Here is a 15961-nt window from a genome sequence, read left to right as displayed (position 1 = left end):
AAAAAAAAAAAAAAAAAAAAAAAAAAAAAAAAAAAAAAAGGCAGCCAAAATGGGTGCAGTAATGTCAAGCATCGGCAATTGCCTCCGCGGCATTGTCAACGCCATCGGCTCCATGATCCAAGCCATCATCTCTGGCATCGTCAGCATCTTCAACGTCCTGATTAACTGCATTACATGTGGTATGTTTTTGCTCTCCACCTCTATTGCATTTCTTCTTTTTGAAAAGAATTACAAAACGCTGACACAAATGTTCGTCATGCAGGATACGCAAGGCGCAGCGGTGGCGGTCGTCACCGAACCAGAACCCATAGGACGACTCGCGTATAATAGGACCCATCTGCCGCAAAAAAAAAAGGAGTGAGGGCAGATGGGTGATTCTACAAAGCCCAAAGAGTTGGAGCATATGAAGTTTGGCTGCGACGTGTGTGTTGGCGTTGGAATTTTTGTAATACCGCGACTGCGATTACCCCCTTTTTATTGTTTCTTTATTCTACACTGCATTTACTCGCAAACACATCAACACCGCAGCATGCAAGCATGACATTACGACTTGCAAGAAAGATAGTTTGAACAGATACCCATTGCGTCTTTTGACTTGCTATTTGTCTCTTTGTGCCTGCTTCTGTTCCATATTCCAATCTTCGAGATATGAGATAATATGCACTATGAGGCTTGAATTGGTTTGTTGATTGTCAGCTCTACTCGTTGTCAACATCCTCTATCACGTCCTTGTTAAAGAAGCCATAAACCTGCCGAGAAACCTCTTTTCCAGCCACGACCTCGAGCTCTGGTAGTGGCATGTTTGCTATCTCCCTCAGATTGTCGACCTGGGCTGTGATCGCCTTGATGTTTTTAGGCGTAATCCCCGGCACAATGCCCAACATTTCCTGCGGCTCCGTGTTGAAGGGTTGGTCATCGCCAACACCCGTGGTGCCGTCCAGCCCCGCTCGCACGGCAGCTATGGGGTCGGGCTCGGGTTCCTGTGCTTTGAGCCGCTCGAATATCTCGGCCGTCTCATAGGGAGATGAGGACCAGATGATGCGCAGCTTGGGAAAGGCCAGCGTCAGCAGCACAAGACGAGATTGCAGATCCGACGGCTGAGCAGAGGGCCTGATGCTGTTCAGGTTACCCGACAAGTCCGCAAACGGCTCGAGCGTAAAGGATTTGTTCTGGTCAAACTCGATCAATAACATTGGGTTTTTGTAGTGCTGGAACATAGACTCGCATTGCCCAAACAACCTGCCGTCCTTGAAGGATGAGATCAGATCAGAAATAGACTTCCTCTCGATGCATATGTTTGGCGACAAGATGTAGTCGCCCACCGTCAACATGCAAGGCACGACTACCAAGGACCGACCGTGGATGAGGGACGGCAGAGACGAGCGGAACTCTCGCACATCCACCACGACGCGAGGCGGTTCCGCCGTCGCCTTGGTTGTCATCCTCCCGCCGCCTGCAATGCGGGTGTTGACTGTTCGGAGGAATGCCTCCTGGGGGTCGTCTGGAGCGCCGTGCGGGTCTGTGGTGATGGTAATAGCCATTGATGCGCGCTCCTTGAGGAGCTTGGTGAATGAATCCTTCTCGCGACGGATCGTCGACAGGTACCGTTGCTCTTCTACGGAGCCACCGTAGTACATAAAGTAGACACGCACGTTGCGGTCATTGTGTGAACTCCGGTAAACCTCAACTCGCCTGATAAAGGACGCATCGGGCTCGTACATGACGACGTAACGCGGCTTGACCTCCTCAAGGACATGTTCGTCCTGGTCACCATCGTAGGCATGGACCACTACGAGATCTTGCATCTCGTACAGCTCGTAGTAATCATCCATGTTCTCAAGCGCATCGGGTACGGCCATGACATCAACCTTTTGTTCCGCCTGCTCCTCTTCCTCGCCGTTCAGTTGGACCGAGGCCATGAGCTCCGCCACCTCTCCCGGCTTCTCAAAGTATTGATTTATGCTGCCATTGTCAGCCCTGGCGCCACCGACATTCACTGACCCGCCGCCCCGAACTCTGCGTCGCTTGTTTGGAGGCGCACGACCAGAGCCCCTCGAGTCAGTGGCGTTGGATAAAGCCTTTTGGTTCTCGGCGAAGAGGGTGGCATTGACTTGCGCAAACTCTCGCTTCCACTTCAAGTAGTTGCGCAGCTTCCGACGCATAAGATAAGCAGCCGATGGTTCCTCATCATCTTCCCCTTCTATGGCTGCCGACTTGTCAAGCTTGCGCTCGCTGCGTGGTTTTACATACATGAACTGAAGGAAATCACGAAGCTGCCGGCAGGTATTGGTATCAGAGCACATGATGAGGATTGTTCCGTTGGAGTCGCCCCGCGATGTAGGCTCAAAGTACATGTCGCGCTCGATCTCGGTCAAAACATCGGCTAACACAGACCACTTTGGCTGCTCTTCCAGCACTGGCTGTAGGGAGTCAAGAGAAGCGTTTGTGCTCATTTCCGGTCCCGAAGTGACGGATCTAGTGTTGCTGGCAGCATAAACCCTCTTCTTCGCCGTCTCGAATATGGTCTGCGCAGCATCTAGGAACAACCAAGGTGACTGTGTCTGTCTGGTTGAGCCTGGTGGCGGCTTATGTGCAGCGTGGATGGTATCGAGGAGCTGCAAAAACGAGACAGCGTCCAACGATACAACGGATTGCAACATTCCACGTAGCACAGTCAAATCCCCAACAATCTGCTTCGTCTTCCAGCTGACGCGGTGCCAGTTTGGATTGAGCTGGCGACGGATGCTGACATCAAAGTTCTGCGTGAGAGCACTGTCGAGATTCCAATCCTCCATATCAAGTAACTGACCCGAGTTACCTTTCTTGAGCTCGTGGATACTGACCTCCACACACTCCATGATGGCCGTCTGGATGGTGTTCATGGCTTCCGTCATCTGCACCTCAAGCTCGACCACTTCGGCCGTCTTCTTGCCCTCAAGGGACTTGGCGACAGAAATGTGAAACCGTGGCCAGAGGGACGCCTTGCGCAGGAACATGTTACGCATCATGGTGGCCAACGGAGCAAAGCCGTAGGTGAACGCTTCGGGATTGTCCGAGAAGGCCTTAAGAAAACCGACTTTGTTCTTCTGTCGGTATATACGCAAGATGAACGCCTCGAGCGAAGTTGCAACCACCTTGTCCGCATGCAGCAACACTATACCGGTGATGGAGACTGGATCCAACAGGCCTGTGAGCAAGTCGACGACCAAGATGCGAGACGTGACGCTGAAGATGCCGCCTCCGGCATACAGCCGCTCGCGCTGGCCGACGTTGGTGAAGTCAGTGTTGACGACGGTCAAGCCCCGCGCCAGGGTACTGGCACTTATGGCGGCGTGCTCGGCAAGCGCCTCTCCGATCCAGCCTATCTCGCGCTCGTCGGCGTTGACCACAAGGACCAGGTTGTTGCCAGCCGCATCGTATGAGTGAAGCAAATTGGTAACTAGCCTCATAAGCCCGAGGCCTCGGGCGATAATGACGAGCTGGTCATCGGCGCGGAGCTCCTGGAACACGCTTTGTTGGTATTCCAGCGGAAGGGAAAGCTTCACCGGCGGAGGCTGAGCCGGAGCCTTGGCGGCGGACATGGTAGAGCTGCAGTCCGGATGACACCCGGGGCGGCTAATTGTTTTTTATCATACAAGGTGGCGCATTGTTGTCACCATGGTACAGTCTTGGGGGCTGGAGTTTATGCTCAGAACCCAGGAGGTAGCCAAAGGAGCTGGTTACGTCCGATACCTCCGATTCAGGGTCAGGGTTTTCTGCCACAAAACAGATCCGAGGCGGAAGAAAGAAAAACAAAAAAGATTACAGGGATTTTTCGACAGTAATTTGTCACCAAAGTTCCAAATAATCAAGTAGAAAAGCCCCCCAAAAAAAGTAATAGTACAAGGGACGTGCTCGTCCTAACACCGTCGGATGTACAAGGTCAGGCTGGAGGTGCAGAGTACGTCAGTTGCTGCGTGTACCTTCAGGCGGCATAAAGCGAGACAGCCTGGACACCAGACCACCTAGGCTAGACCTGGATCAGCCAATAGGCTGAGGTTGACCGTGGGAAGTTCGACGTCTAACACAGTCTCGCGATTGGTGGCTGCCACTCTACAGTGTGACCCACTCGTACCTTCAATTGCGAACCCCACCATGCTAAGACGAGGGAACCCATTCCAGAGTGCACAGAGACGACGTCATCACTGATCGCCGACTGACTGACTGCTTTACACATGTAGCTTGTTTGCCCAGTGAGTGATGATGCTCAAGGTGCACATGATTGAGAATGGGGCGTAGATTGGGCTGGGAAGGATGTGAGTAAAAGGCAGGAGGATTTGTATTAAAAGTCGCAGCAATGCCTTGCATACAATAACTTTTCAGTCTCTTGACCTCCATCCTTTTGAGAAAAAAATCCCACAAAGACACCATACCAACACACAACTACCTCCCTTGTAACAATAACTGAACCAAAAACACATCCACATCAACTCAAGATGGACTCCAGCAAGAACCAAGACCAGAAGACCCAGGTGGTCCCCAACCCCGACCAGGTTCGTGCAAAAGATTTCCCAGTGTAGAACCACACAACCAGTCATTACTTATTCTTTACATGAGAGACCGAAGACTAACATGTACCGATTTGCTTCTTTCTCAGGGCAATCAGGGCTCCGTGACCGACAAGATCAAGGCCGCCTTCCAGCCCCACTCGGCAAACCCGGGTCCGGCCATTCCGCAAGACTTCAATGCCACCGAGGAGGGCACCAAGGAGGAGCGCCGGGCCAAGGCCCAAGAACTGAACAAATAAACAGACATGGTACGATGCAGCGAGGGTCGGACCGACAACGCATAAATAGTATCGGACGTGTCGTTGATATTCTTTAAAGGCTTTTCAGTTAATTAATGAACAATCTTATTAATAAACCATGGTTCCCCCCAGTAATCCCGACTGCCGGTTGGTAGACGGCATATCATCATTGTGACGGACAGAGGGGTCTGAACTGTTTGGCTCAATGGAACCTTCCAGCTGAGGAGGCTGTTCCCCACCGTCCAATGAAGCATTTTGCGCAAACTGAGCGCGTCGGACCTCAAGTATTTTTCACGTCGCGGACACAAGAAGACTTCAGACCATTATGATCTCGAGAAGATTGGCAAAAATCTGTTCTTTTAAATGTAGTTACTAAAATAAGATACTTGAGATGTATACATTCAAGAAAAGAAAAAAAAAAAAACCAAAAGAAAGAAAATGCTGCGATCTCAAAAGAAAGAACCTCGATTGATCTTTCAATGTCTCGGTCATTTCGGCCCCTTCCCCGTCCAAATCCAACGGTCTTGGGGGTGGGGCGTCCGTTTGGTGACCGCCAGCCTGAACATGCGACTGGGCTGACGAGTCTTTCAAGTCTTTCTCTGCAAGCGACGAGAGTGAAACGTTTTGCGTGTATTAACCGCGTAATTCTCTTTAAAAAGAAAGTTTTCTGGGTGGGATATTTCTGCCTGGAAAGTCAGCCCATCTAACTAACTGGAAATAGGGGTAATTTGGCAAGTTCAGGTATTTCAAAGTGGAATGAACACGCCTGTAGGCAGCTGCGGTTGCTTCCACTGGGTCTGAACATGGTCCGTGTTCCCAGTCATCTTCTGCTTTTGGAGTTATTCGTCAGCCATGGTCCCTGACTTTAGTTATGACCTTGACTTGACTTGCCCAATTCAACCCACCGCACCCCGCCAGCGAACCCACCCGGGCATTGGTACCATACCGTATCATACCAAAGCCCAGCCCAGCCCAATCCAGTCCGACAAAATCCCCCAACCGAAGCTGTTCCATTTGCTCCCTCTGCCTGAATATTGAGAGGGGAAATATTGGAAGGAAACTCAGGTTTACGTATATATGACCTGACAGAAATCAGGCCTCACAAACTGCAATAACCAAGCCGCATAGGTACCTACCTACACTATAGCAAGCCAACTTTAAAAGGCAAGGTAGCCTTCCGAGCTGATCTGACCGGCGGGAAAAATAAGCGCCGCCAACACATACGCACACAGACGCACGCATACATATTTTCCCAGTCACTCGCTCACTGCACTGCGACGATTCGCTCCGACGCACGCGCACACGCTTGACCTTTTTTTCTCGGTTTCGCCCGACCTTCCAATCGCAACTGGCCTCAAGATTGCCGCTACAGACTTTCAAACCACCGCGCCCAGGCAGGCAGGCAGGCATAGAGGGGAGAATGGCACGTTGGGGAACCAAATAGAGCACGCAAAAAAACACGACACCGACACTCTTGCTCTTCTCGACCGCACCGCCAAATAAAACAATCTTTCGACACAAGCGAGCAGGTACACTCGTGACGCCTGCGACCACGACGACTACTGCAGGATGCCGTCCATCCTGTCGGAGCAGGACAAGGAGACGGTCAAACGCTTCGTTCCCAAGCACACAAACAAGATCCAGGCCGTTGCTGTCGCCAAACTTTATGTTGCATACCCAAACAGGTCAAAATGGACAGACACGGGACTGCAGGGAGCCGCTGTGCTCTGCAACGACTTGGTCGGACATACGTACTGGGTGAAGCTCGTTGATATCTCGGTAAGCTAGCTAGCTTCTGGCTAGGAGATGCCCATTGTTGGCGGTGACAACAATCATGATGAATGAGCATTGTGTTCTGTGCTGACGGCTCTGACAAACCACAGCCAGGCGGGAGAGGCGTTATTTGGGATCAGGAGATTTACGACACATGGAGTTACAACCAGGACCGTGTCTTCTTCCACACGTTCGAACTCGAGGAATGTCTTGCTGGACTCAGTTTCGCCGACGAGAAAGAGGCGAAGCAGTTCAAGAAGAAGATGGACGAGCGAGAGAGGAATGCGAGCAAATTGACCAAAGTTGCGCCCTTCAGCCTTCCCGTCGGAGCGTCTGCGGCGCCAGGTTCAACAGGAGGAACTCAAAAACATCACGGCATTTTGGGCGGCCTGTTTGGCCATCGGCACTCGTCGGCACATACTCCCCCCGATTCGCCCCAAGCTGCACTTCCACCTCCTCCGCCAAATGGACACCAGTCAAAGCTATCTTCGGGCAGCATCAATGGCATGAACGGCCCCAAGCCCAAGTCCGAGTTTGCCATACTTGATGCCTTCGACCCGCTATGGAGAGAGCACTTTGGTGATGATCTGAAGGAGAAGGGCCTCACGGATGACTTCATTTTGGACAACCAGGAGTTCATTGTCGACTTCCTTAGGCAGGAGCAACAATCCGCGCGCAAGGAAAGCCCGCCATCCCGTCAGCAAGCCCATGCTCCTCCTCCGCCGCCGCCCCCATCAAACGACCGATCAAACAGCTTACGCGCGCCTCCTCCTCCGCCCTCGGCTCCTCCGGTATCGTCACATGCCCCACCAGCGCCGCCTCCGCCGCGACGAGGTGCTGCACCACCAGCTCCGCCAGCGCCAAGACGAGGTGCTGCGAAGGTTGAGGCACCAACATCACCACCCTCTCCGCCTCGCCCACGCTTCGCCGCCCCGCCACCGCTCCCCGACGCGGGCAAGTATGCCCACACAGCTCCTCCGCCAAGGCAGGCACCAGCTGCCGGCCCCCCTCCACCGCCAAGGCCTCCAAAGACACCGGTCGACGACAAGGAAGACTCGTCCAATCCCAGATTTGGCGTACCGCCGCCTTTCCAACGAAGTGTTCCTCCACCTCCGGCACCTCCCAGCCGAGGGCCTGTTCCACCACCTCCTCCATCAAGAGAGCCAGTACACCAGGTGCCTCCTGTTTCTGCTATGCCGCCCCCACTCCCTTCAAAAGTCCCCGCGGCGCCAACGGCCCCGCCTTTGCCGCCTCCCAGCACACGGCCTCCGCCCGTATTGCCGAGCAGAGCCCCTGCTTCTCCGCAGCCGCCGCCTCTGCCTTCATCCCAAGCACCACCGGCGCCACCCCCTTTGCCTACCTCGAGCGCACCACCGGCGCCTCCACCTGCGCCTCCATTGCCGCCGCCATCCGGCTCAGCGGCTCCTCCACCAGCACCCCCACCACCACCGCCTCCAGGTGGACTGGCCGGCGCCCCGCCAGCGCCCCCGCCTCCTCCGCCTCCGGGTGGAATGGCTGGCGCTCCTCCGGCGCCTCCACCACCGCCTCCGAACAGAGATTCTGGATACGCATCAGGCCTGCCTGCCGCAGCTGCGGACCCTGGGCGTGCCGGATTGCTGGCCGGCATTCAAAAAGCCGGCGGTGTTGGGTCGCTGAAGAAAGTGGACAGGTCACAGATACGCGACCGCAGTGCTGCACAGGTTGGCGGAGGCAGCGATACTGGCCCGCATGGTAGCGGGTTGCCTCCTGCAGGCGCTGGTGCTGGCGGTGGTGGCATGGCTGATGCTTTGGCTGCCGCGCTGCAGAAGCGCAAGGAGAAGGTCAGCAGAAGCGGTAAGTTTTGAACGAATTCTCTCCGAGAACCTATGTATTCCTTGAGCCTAAAATTCTAACTTGACAATAGATGACGAAGCTTCGGATGACGATTGGTAGAAACATAGGAAGGGATCGCACATTGCAATGCTGGGCGTGGTATGAATATCGGAAACAAAAGTGCTTCACTAGAATGGCCGATGGTATTTTGGCCGCTTCAGGGAATTGGCTTCCCACCTTACATATTGTTTCAGGTGCCTCTGTCATAAAATAGGCAATATTAACTGCTATAGAATGGAACAAAGAAGCAAAGCGAGGCGCGAGCCGCGTTGTCACTGTGTGAAGCGATGGCTGTACAGCCCGCAAAAAATGAAGTTATATGGGATACGAAACGAACACTGAAAATCAATGTTACGGAGTATCTGCTTTTTGCTAGTTTATCGATGCACCCGTATTCAGAGTACACCGACCGCCCTGGACAGGTGGAGCAGATCTCGTTTATTCGGTACTGTGCGCGCGCCATGTTTTGCCTGAAGTGTCATTACTTATGAGATGGTAAAGACTTTAGTGTCACACGTGAGCCCATCCATTCTCGGCAAGCACCTGCATCTCGTTAATCAGACAGAAAATGCCCTTTTCGTCTCTCCTATGGACCACCGCGTCCTTTCCTGGTGCGTCGCCACCTGAGAACCTCCACTTCTCGACCAGCCTCCTGACCTTCCACTCCTTGACCGCGGGGGTGGCGGTCATCCTCCTCAGCCGATTCCTCCAGAGGCCGGCCCAGATGTCCCACCAGGACAGCCAAGCCTGGCCGTCGGAGGGGTGGACGGCGTCGTAGGCGTCGCCATTGTAGCCGACGCGGACGTTGGGGTTGAGCCACACGCCGCGCGTGGCGGAGAGCGGGTTGTCGGCGTGGATCAGGCAGCATTCGGACCCCTCGAGATGCCGCACCGCCAGGCTGTCGGGTATGCCGCGGAACAGTAGCGGCGACTCCCTGGCTGTGAAGATGCTGGCGGGCATGGCAACTTGAGTTTGGGACAAGGAAATAGAAGTTAGTAGGGTGTTGTTTTTTTCATGTCGATACTTGAAAGTCTTGGCAAAAAAGGGGGCATTGGGCTCACCAATGCCGTTCCAACAGCTTTTGACAGGAACCGGAAGGCTCAACTTCAGGGCCTGTCGGGATTCTGAGGAGCGGAAAAAGGGCCAGGTGTGCGTGGCATGTTCATGCCCTTCGATGTCCCTCAGTGCGAAGGTGTCGTAGTACTCGGGTGGTTTTGCAAAATCGATGGAGCAGGCGGCGGCGTAGTGGCCCCCCTTGGTCAACAGCAGAGCCAGCACGTCGTCGACGGAGAAGACGACGTCGTTTAGGAACAGTACCCTGTCAAAAACCAGCGTCTCGTTCCCACCTTTGCCCCAATCATTAGCCTCGGCCATCTCCCGCAGCCGAGCGATGGATCGGTTGCGCAGGCGGGCAAGATAGGGGATGCGCCGCAGCTCACGCCTCCCTCGTGGCGTCTCGATCCAGCCGGGCGTCCCCTCGGGCGGCACGTTCTCGACCTCCTCCTTGTGGGTCCTGCTGTCGATGACGATGTCCCGGGCGACGCCGAGGCGACCGAGCTCCGCATCGAGTTCGCGCAGGGCTGCGGCGGATCCGTCCCAGCTGCCGCCCTCGTGGACGGCCACGAAGACGTTCTCGGGGCCTAGGACGCGCACCAGGTGCAGCAGGGCGGCGTTCCAGTGGCTGCGCAGGATCTTCTCGTTGTTCCAGTGCAGGCTGGCGATGTAGATGCGCGGCCGGCGCTTCAGGCTCAGGGACTGCTGCAGCGAGCCGATTGAGTCCTCCCACCGGCGCTCCCTGACGGCCCGCACGTTTCTCTCGTGGTCCTCTCTGGACTCCAGCTCCGAGGGGGAGTCGGGAAGTGGAGGACCCGTCGTCATAAGGGTGCCATGCTGCAGGTTACGGCTGATGTAGTGCACCTCGACGACGCTCCACACCAGGAAGATGAAAGCAAGGGCGCGGACGATCCGCCGCCCCCTCAGTTGACGGGGGAAGGAGCGCATGGCAGCTTTCAAGGAGGAGTAAAAGAAGGCTGGGAAAAAAAGATTGAAGCGCTTTTAGCTGCCTATAGCACTGTGCTGTGATGTGGAATTGAAGCCATCAAGACTTGTGGAGTCGCATGCGTGTTGGTGTAACAATCAATGGAATAACCTGAACAGGCAGGTTGACTTCAGCTTTGACCTTTTCACCTGTTTGAAAAAAAAAAAAAAAAAAAAAAAAGAAAAAAGGCCAGAGTAGATGGACACTCATATATTGGCAACGGCCATTGATAAATTATTAGCACAGAGGGCTTTTCTTTCCTATTGTTGAGCTGTTGCAGGCTTTGATCAGTGGACGTATTCAATGTGGCTTTGGCTGGGGCTTGGAACTATAAGTATTATTAGCGTCTTGTTTCCCCTGAATCTTTGATGTTGTCTGGAGTGGACCCACCCTCAAGTGCCTGCCGTGGATCAGACTTGCTGAATTGCATGACAGTGGAGGCAACGATAAGCGATAAATCCCGTACAGCCAATGAATTTGGCTGACTGTTTGCTTGTCTGCCGGTAGGGAGGCACTTACTTTTTACAACAACTTTGGCCTGCGATACCAAACTCATAATCTTAAAACTAGGCCTTACAATATGAATGGTTAATATCAACCAGACGCTTAGGTACCTGCCGCTTCATAAAGATCATGACGACAAGGCCAAGACTAGGCCTGTGGTATCAAGCACTGGTCCAGCGTGGCCATTTCATCTGGCGACCAAGCCGTACACATGGCGTGGTCGTTGCATTTCAGCATGAGGGCATCCGCTGGACGCATTCTGCGAGTCACATACAAGAGATATCGCAAGCCCCTCACTCGCGTGTACAGCGCTTGCCTCAAGTAATAAAGAGAATGCGCGCTGCTGGGATTGTGTTTCCAGGTGACAAGATCCCCGCAGTCCGTACGAAAGATCCAGAACCTATGGATGAAACCCGCACAACGCCTGCGATGAAATCAGGCACATTTCGAGTCAAGAAACCTCACTCATTTGGCGTAGTTATCTACCCAAGGCACCGGGCATCAGACATCGTCACGCTTAATCATTTTGCGCGGCCGAAGCCATTGACGGGGAGGGTGGCCTCATGCCTCATCCACCGGAGCCTGACGGAGCCTTTGTGGATCACGGCCTCGGCGGCGCGCAAAGGAAGTTCCTCTATTCACAACTGTGCCAAGTCCGTCACGTCTAGGCGGCTACTACACGCCTTTCGGCTAGCGCTTGAGATGCACGGCTACGATAAGCACGGGAGAAGGATCCAGGAGTCGAGCGACAAGCCTGAACAGCTGTATGGGACGGTCATTCTTCAGGCCTTGGTGGTCGAAGCTATTAGGACAGATTTCAATGCCATCGTTAAATATTACCACCTTATAATCGACCGGATAATACCGGCTCTGGGGTGCGCTTCTGGCGAGAAGCCGCAATTGCGGTTCAATCGCCTCCAGACATAATGGTATGAAGGACTCACCATGCCTAAAAGTGCCGAGATCAAGGATAAAATAATTTCAGGACTTAGGGAGAAAGGCATAGAAATGCTAGGGATATATTATTGATGGTTTTTTTTTTTTTTTTCTTTTTTGTATAATATGAACTGAAACAAACCGGTTACCTAAGTACCTGCGGCTGCGTGAATCGACTTGGATCTGTCGGCTGTTTCTGTTGTGTTCCTTGACCCTAACCCTCTATCAATCTCTCTTGAAATAGGTTGTGGATCCTTTTCAATCAGCACAAGGCAAGCAAGGCCTGCAGGCAGCTCCATCAAGTGCCTCCACGGAAGCTCCCGCGGAAGCTCAACCTTGTAATGATTTCACGAACCGCGACGCAGACCAACCGTTAGTGGACACATTGTGCAGCACCAATTTCTGGCCGGGGATCCAGCACAGCGCGGCCTTTTCAACCGATCAACATTGTCCCCAAACAAATATAATTTGCACGCGACTTGCGACGAAGCGCCGCACCCCTCAATCGAACACCCCATATCTGCCCAACAGGCTTACCTTGCGGCTGCTGCTTAGGAATTGGGGTCTATTATTCTGCTACATATACACAAGCACAATATCAATATGTTGGTCTCGTTGACCGTCGGCAAGGTCGACGCCGGCGTCACGGTGTTGCTGACCCCAGACAAACGCCTCGTGAGTCGATTGCATACTGCCTTTGTCATGGGGATTTGCCGGCCAGCGCGCCTGGGCAATCAAGAAGAAATTTGGGACAGGCTCGAGGCGAGCTCGATTGCATCATGACGGCTGAGCGCTGACAGACCATGACAAACCTGCGCCACATAGATCGAGTTCCCCTCAATTCTTTTACCGCCCGACATCGAATCTGGCTCAATCGTCGACATCACCGTTTCGCGCAACACCGCCTCTGAGGACAAGGCCGAGCAGCTGTTTCGCGCGCTGCAGGACCGCATCTACCAATCCTTTGGGGCTGCCGAGCCCTCGCAGCCCGTCCTGCGATGCCGTAACGCGACGCAGACGTCTGTCGTGCTCGAGTGGGACCCCATCCAGCTCGCCACGGCAGACCTCATCAGCCTGGCGCTGTACCGCAACGGCCAGAAGGCTGGAAACATCCCGCGGCCCATGAACATGCACAGCACCAAGATCAGCGGCCTGGCCGTCGACACCGAGTACACCTTCCACCTGGTCCTGCGTACGACCGCGGGCACGTTTAGCTCTGAAAAGGTGACGGTCAGGACACACAAGATGACGGACCTTAGCGGCATTACAATCACCACAGGCATCCTGCCGGCGTCGATGCGGGAAGGACTCGCTGCAGCCGTGGAGCGGATCGGTGCCAAGATGGTGGACAGCGTCCGCATCGACACGACGCATTTCGTCACAACTGAGGGCAGGGGTATCCAGTGGGAGAAGGCCGTGGAGATGAACATACCGGTTGTCAGACCGGAGTGGGTCGAGGCATGTGAGAAGAATGGCCGGATTCTGGGAGTCACCAAGTTCTACCTCGACGCCATGCAACCTGTTCCCGGCGGCGGCATGGGTGCGCCTGGTGGGGGTGGCGTTGCCCAGGAGCGTTCGGCGCCTCCTGCTGCAGCCGCCGCCGCCGCCGCACAAACACCCGCGTCTGCTACGTCTGCGGCCGCCGCACACAAGGATCTGCCACCCACGCCGGCCGCCGCAGCTGGGCCCTCGGGCGGCAGTGGGGAGAATGGCAACGAAGAAAGCAGCGCGGCCGCGGCCGGATATCAGCCCGCGCATAGTCATCAAGAAGCCGATGACTCGGACGCAGCAACTAGAGATAAAGAGACTGGAGGCCGACGTGACGATGACAGTTCTTCCGATGATGACAGCGAGGATGAAAAGGCAGAAGAAAAGTCCAAGTTGGCGGCCCAGGATGAGCAGAAGTCACGAACCGAGGACATAGCACTGCGGCCGACGGCGCTGATGCCGTCCAGATCCCTAGACGATGACAATGATAATAGTAGAGGGGACGAGTCAAAGGTCACTTCACCCGGTGACGGGAATTCTTTCCAGGATGTTGCATTATGAGGGATCGACTGGTTGGTTTCAAGATGGGGTAATTATGGGACTGGACAGGCAGATATAGTGATCGGGGCCTTACTTTTTACGTTCAAGCGAGGAGAATGCGGCTCATCCATCAAACTTATATCTTAGATTGCCGCGGTTGCGCTGGCGAAATTTACCGTCTTTTCTTCTCCCAAATATTATCATGTGGCGGTGTCGTACTTTCAAGAGCTAAAATCTCAATTCATCTCTGTGAAATATTGAGAAGAAAAAAGATAAAAAAAAAAAAAAAACTTGCACAAAACTGACCAAACGCCGTCACATCTAGGGCGGCACCTCTGTTCCCTTCCAGTCCCAGATCCTTCCCCTCTGCTCAGGCTTCAGCCCCAATATGACATCCAGCATTCTTTCGGCCGCCTTGTCCGGGTCCTGCAGGTCCCCCCTCGCCTCCGCACCAGCCCAAAACTCCTTTGAGAAATCCGTCTTGACGGTGCCCGGGTGGTACGCCACCGCAAAGGCAGCGTCGCCACGGCCGGCACGGTTCCGAAGCTGCCAGTCGAACGTGCGTGTGAGACTGTTGACGGCGGCCTTGGAGGCACGGTACGTGTACCAGCCGCCCTGCCTGTTGTCCTCGACGGACCCGACACGAGCCGACATGTTGACCCAGATCGAGTGGTCCGGGAGCACCCCCTTGTCGTCACCGCCTCCGCCGCCTCCGCTGCTGCCCATGTCCGAGCGGCCGCGGGGTAGGAAGCGGGCGAAATGCTTCATCAGCAGCAGAGGACCGAGGGTGTTGATGCGGAACGAGTCGAGCGTCTGGGCGTAGTCGACGTGCTCGACGGCCTTGTCAACGCGCAGCACGCCGGGCAGGGCAAAAGCCAACCGCAGGTGGTGGCCACCGTCCCGAGGGAAGTGCTTGGACGCGCACGACTCGGCGGCCGCGCGCACGCTGTCCTCGTCCGTCACGTCGACGCGGGCCATGTGCAGCCTGGACGAGAGCGAGCCATTGTCACCGTCAGGGAGGCCGGCCAGCAGCGCGGCCTTGGTCCCGTCCGGGTCGGAGCGGCACGTCGCCAGGATTGGTAGACTGGTGCGGCGGAGAAGGGCGCGCGTGAGATGGTGGCCTATGCCGCGGGAGGTCGGACAGACCAGAGCCCAGGGTTTGGACATTTTATTTTTTATTTTTCTTGTAATTTTTCTTTTGAAGTGGGCAGGTTGGGATGATTCCTCCAACGGTTTGAATGAGTGAGGGTTGTGATGGAGTTTTGCAATCCAAGATTCGGATGGGGAGTCACTCAGCGTGGACAGCTCACAATCACGGCCACGAAACTGGAGAAGAGTGCATTGTCTAGGTTCTCAACAAGTTTTAGATTTCAATCTGTCGAAGTAGGAGGTAGGAATAGCGTGTTTTTGCAGAACTACTGCTTCGATACAAAGTCGTCCACGACGTCATGGATTCGATCGTTTGCTGGTGGATTGCGTTGTAGACATCGGGCCATTTAGTCTGAGCACTGCTGCTCATAGACATGGATCCAGACAAGAGGGAAAGAAATGTAAATCCCGCTGTCTTATTAAATCGTCCATCGAAGGAAGCTTTCATGCAAACCTGTAAGTGATTAGTCTAAATGTATAGGCAGAGGAATACTTGGTAGGGCTGATGGTAGATGGCGATGGGGCCTTGGTTAAGCTGCAACGATTAGAATCCATCGTTGGGCTTGGTGGGTTGTCCGCGGAACTGCTAGACCACGTGATAGTCCGGCCAACTGTCAACCAAGGTTCCATACAATAGTCGAATGGGAACATATTCATCTCTCCCATCGAAGCAAAGCTTATAAAATCGTAAAAACTTAAATCACATACAGTAGCATAAAAACTATCAGAAGACACAAATTGACTTGTGGACTGGCTTTTGTCTTAAGATAGGAAACGGAGACGGAAACGAATTGCGAGAAACAGGAAAGTAGAGTTGACCCGATGACATAAGCATCCCACCAGGTTTACCGAGGCTCTGTTCCTATTTCAGAGCG

General features: G+C 54.2%; 8 protein-coding genes across 8 annotated transcripts; 5 read left to right on the top strand and 3 right to left on the bottom strand.

Annotated features, from left to right (window-relative positions):
- Positions 1-49: 49 nt before the first annotated feature.
- PpBr36_09206 (uncharacterized protein) lies at positions 50-327 on the top strand (the record flags this gene model as incomplete). Its single annotated transcript, XM_029896328.1, has 2 exons — positions 50-179; positions 263-327. The coding sequence occupies 2 exons, from the start codon at positions 50-52 to the stop codon at positions 325-327; spliced, it is 195 nt and encodes a 64-aa protein (XP_029744611.1).
- Positions 328-698: 371 nt separating this feature from the next.
- PpBr36_09205 (uncharacterized protein) lies at positions 699-3581 on the bottom strand (the record flags this gene model as incomplete). Its single annotated transcript, XM_029896327.1, has 1 exon — positions 699-3581. One exon carries the CDS (start codon positions 3579-3581, stop codon positions 699-701), a length of 2883 nt encoding a protein of 960 aa, XP_029744612.1.
- An 894-nt stretch (positions 3582-4475) lies between these two features.
- On the top strand, positions 4476-4786 carry PpBr36_09204 (uncharacterized protein; the record flags this gene model as incomplete). The annotated part of the gene is made up of 2 exons (XM_029896326.1): positions 4476-4532; positions 4637-4786. 2 exons carry the CDS (start codon positions 4476-4478, stop codon positions 4784-4786), a joined length of 207 nt encoding a protein of 68 aa, XP_029744613.1.
- Positions 4787-6355: 1569 nt separating this feature from the next.
- Positions 6356-8491, top strand: PpBr36_09203 (uncharacterized protein; the record flags this gene model as incomplete). The annotated part of the gene is made up of 3 exons (XM_029896325.1): positions 6356-6565; positions 6670-8392; positions 8463-8491. 3 exons carry the CDS (start codon positions 6356-6358, stop codon positions 8489-8491), a joined length of 1962 nt encoding a protein of 653 aa, XP_029744606.1.
- Positions 8492-8941: 450 nt separating this feature from the next.
- PpBr36_09202 (uncharacterized protein) lies at positions 8942-10432 on the bottom strand (the record flags this gene model as incomplete). The annotated part of the gene is made up of 2 exons (XM_029896324.1): positions 8942-9396; positions 9493-10432. 2 exons carry the CDS (start codon positions 10430-10432, stop codon positions 8942-8944), a joined length of 1395 nt encoding a protein of 464 aa, XP_029744607.1.
- Positions 10433-11306: 874 nt separating this feature from the next.
- On the top strand, positions 11307-11900 carry PpBr36_09201 (uncharacterized protein; the record flags this gene model as incomplete). The annotated part of the gene is made up of 1 exon (XM_029896323.1): positions 11307-11900. The coding sequence occupies one exon, from the start codon at positions 11307-11309 to the stop codon at positions 11898-11900; it is 594 nt and encodes a 197-aa protein (XP_029744609.1).
- A 612-nt stretch (positions 11901-12512) lies between these two features.
- Positions 12513-13958, top strand: PpBr36_09200 (uncharacterized protein; the record flags this gene model as incomplete). Its single annotated transcript, XM_029896322.1, has 2 exons — positions 12513-12584; positions 12735-13958. 2 exons carry the CDS (start codon positions 12513-12515, stop codon positions 13956-13958), a joined length of 1296 nt encoding a protein of 431 aa, XP_029744610.1.
- A 300-nt stretch (positions 13959-14258) lies between these two features.
- PpBr36_09199 (uncharacterized protein) lies at positions 14259-15104 on the bottom strand (the record flags this gene model as incomplete). The annotated part of the gene is made up of 1 exon (XM_029896321.1): positions 14259-15104. One exon carries the CDS (start codon positions 15102-15104, stop codon positions 14259-14261), a length of 846 nt encoding a protein of 281 aa, XP_029744839.1.
- Positions 15105-15961: the final 857 nt, after the last annotated feature.

This window comes from Pyricularia pennisetigena, assembly GCF_004337985.1.
Source record: "Pyricularia pennisetigena strain Br36 chromosome 7 map unlocalized Pyricularia_pennisetigena_Br36_Scf_8, whole genome shotgun sequence".
Classification (NCBI taxonomy): domain Eukaryota; kingdom Fungi; phylum Ascomycota; class Sordariomycetes; order Magnaporthales; family Pyriculariaceae; genus Pyricularia; species Pyricularia pennisetigena.
Note: the sequence above shows the minus strand (reverse complement) of the source record. Positions and strands in the feature narration are given on the sequence as shown.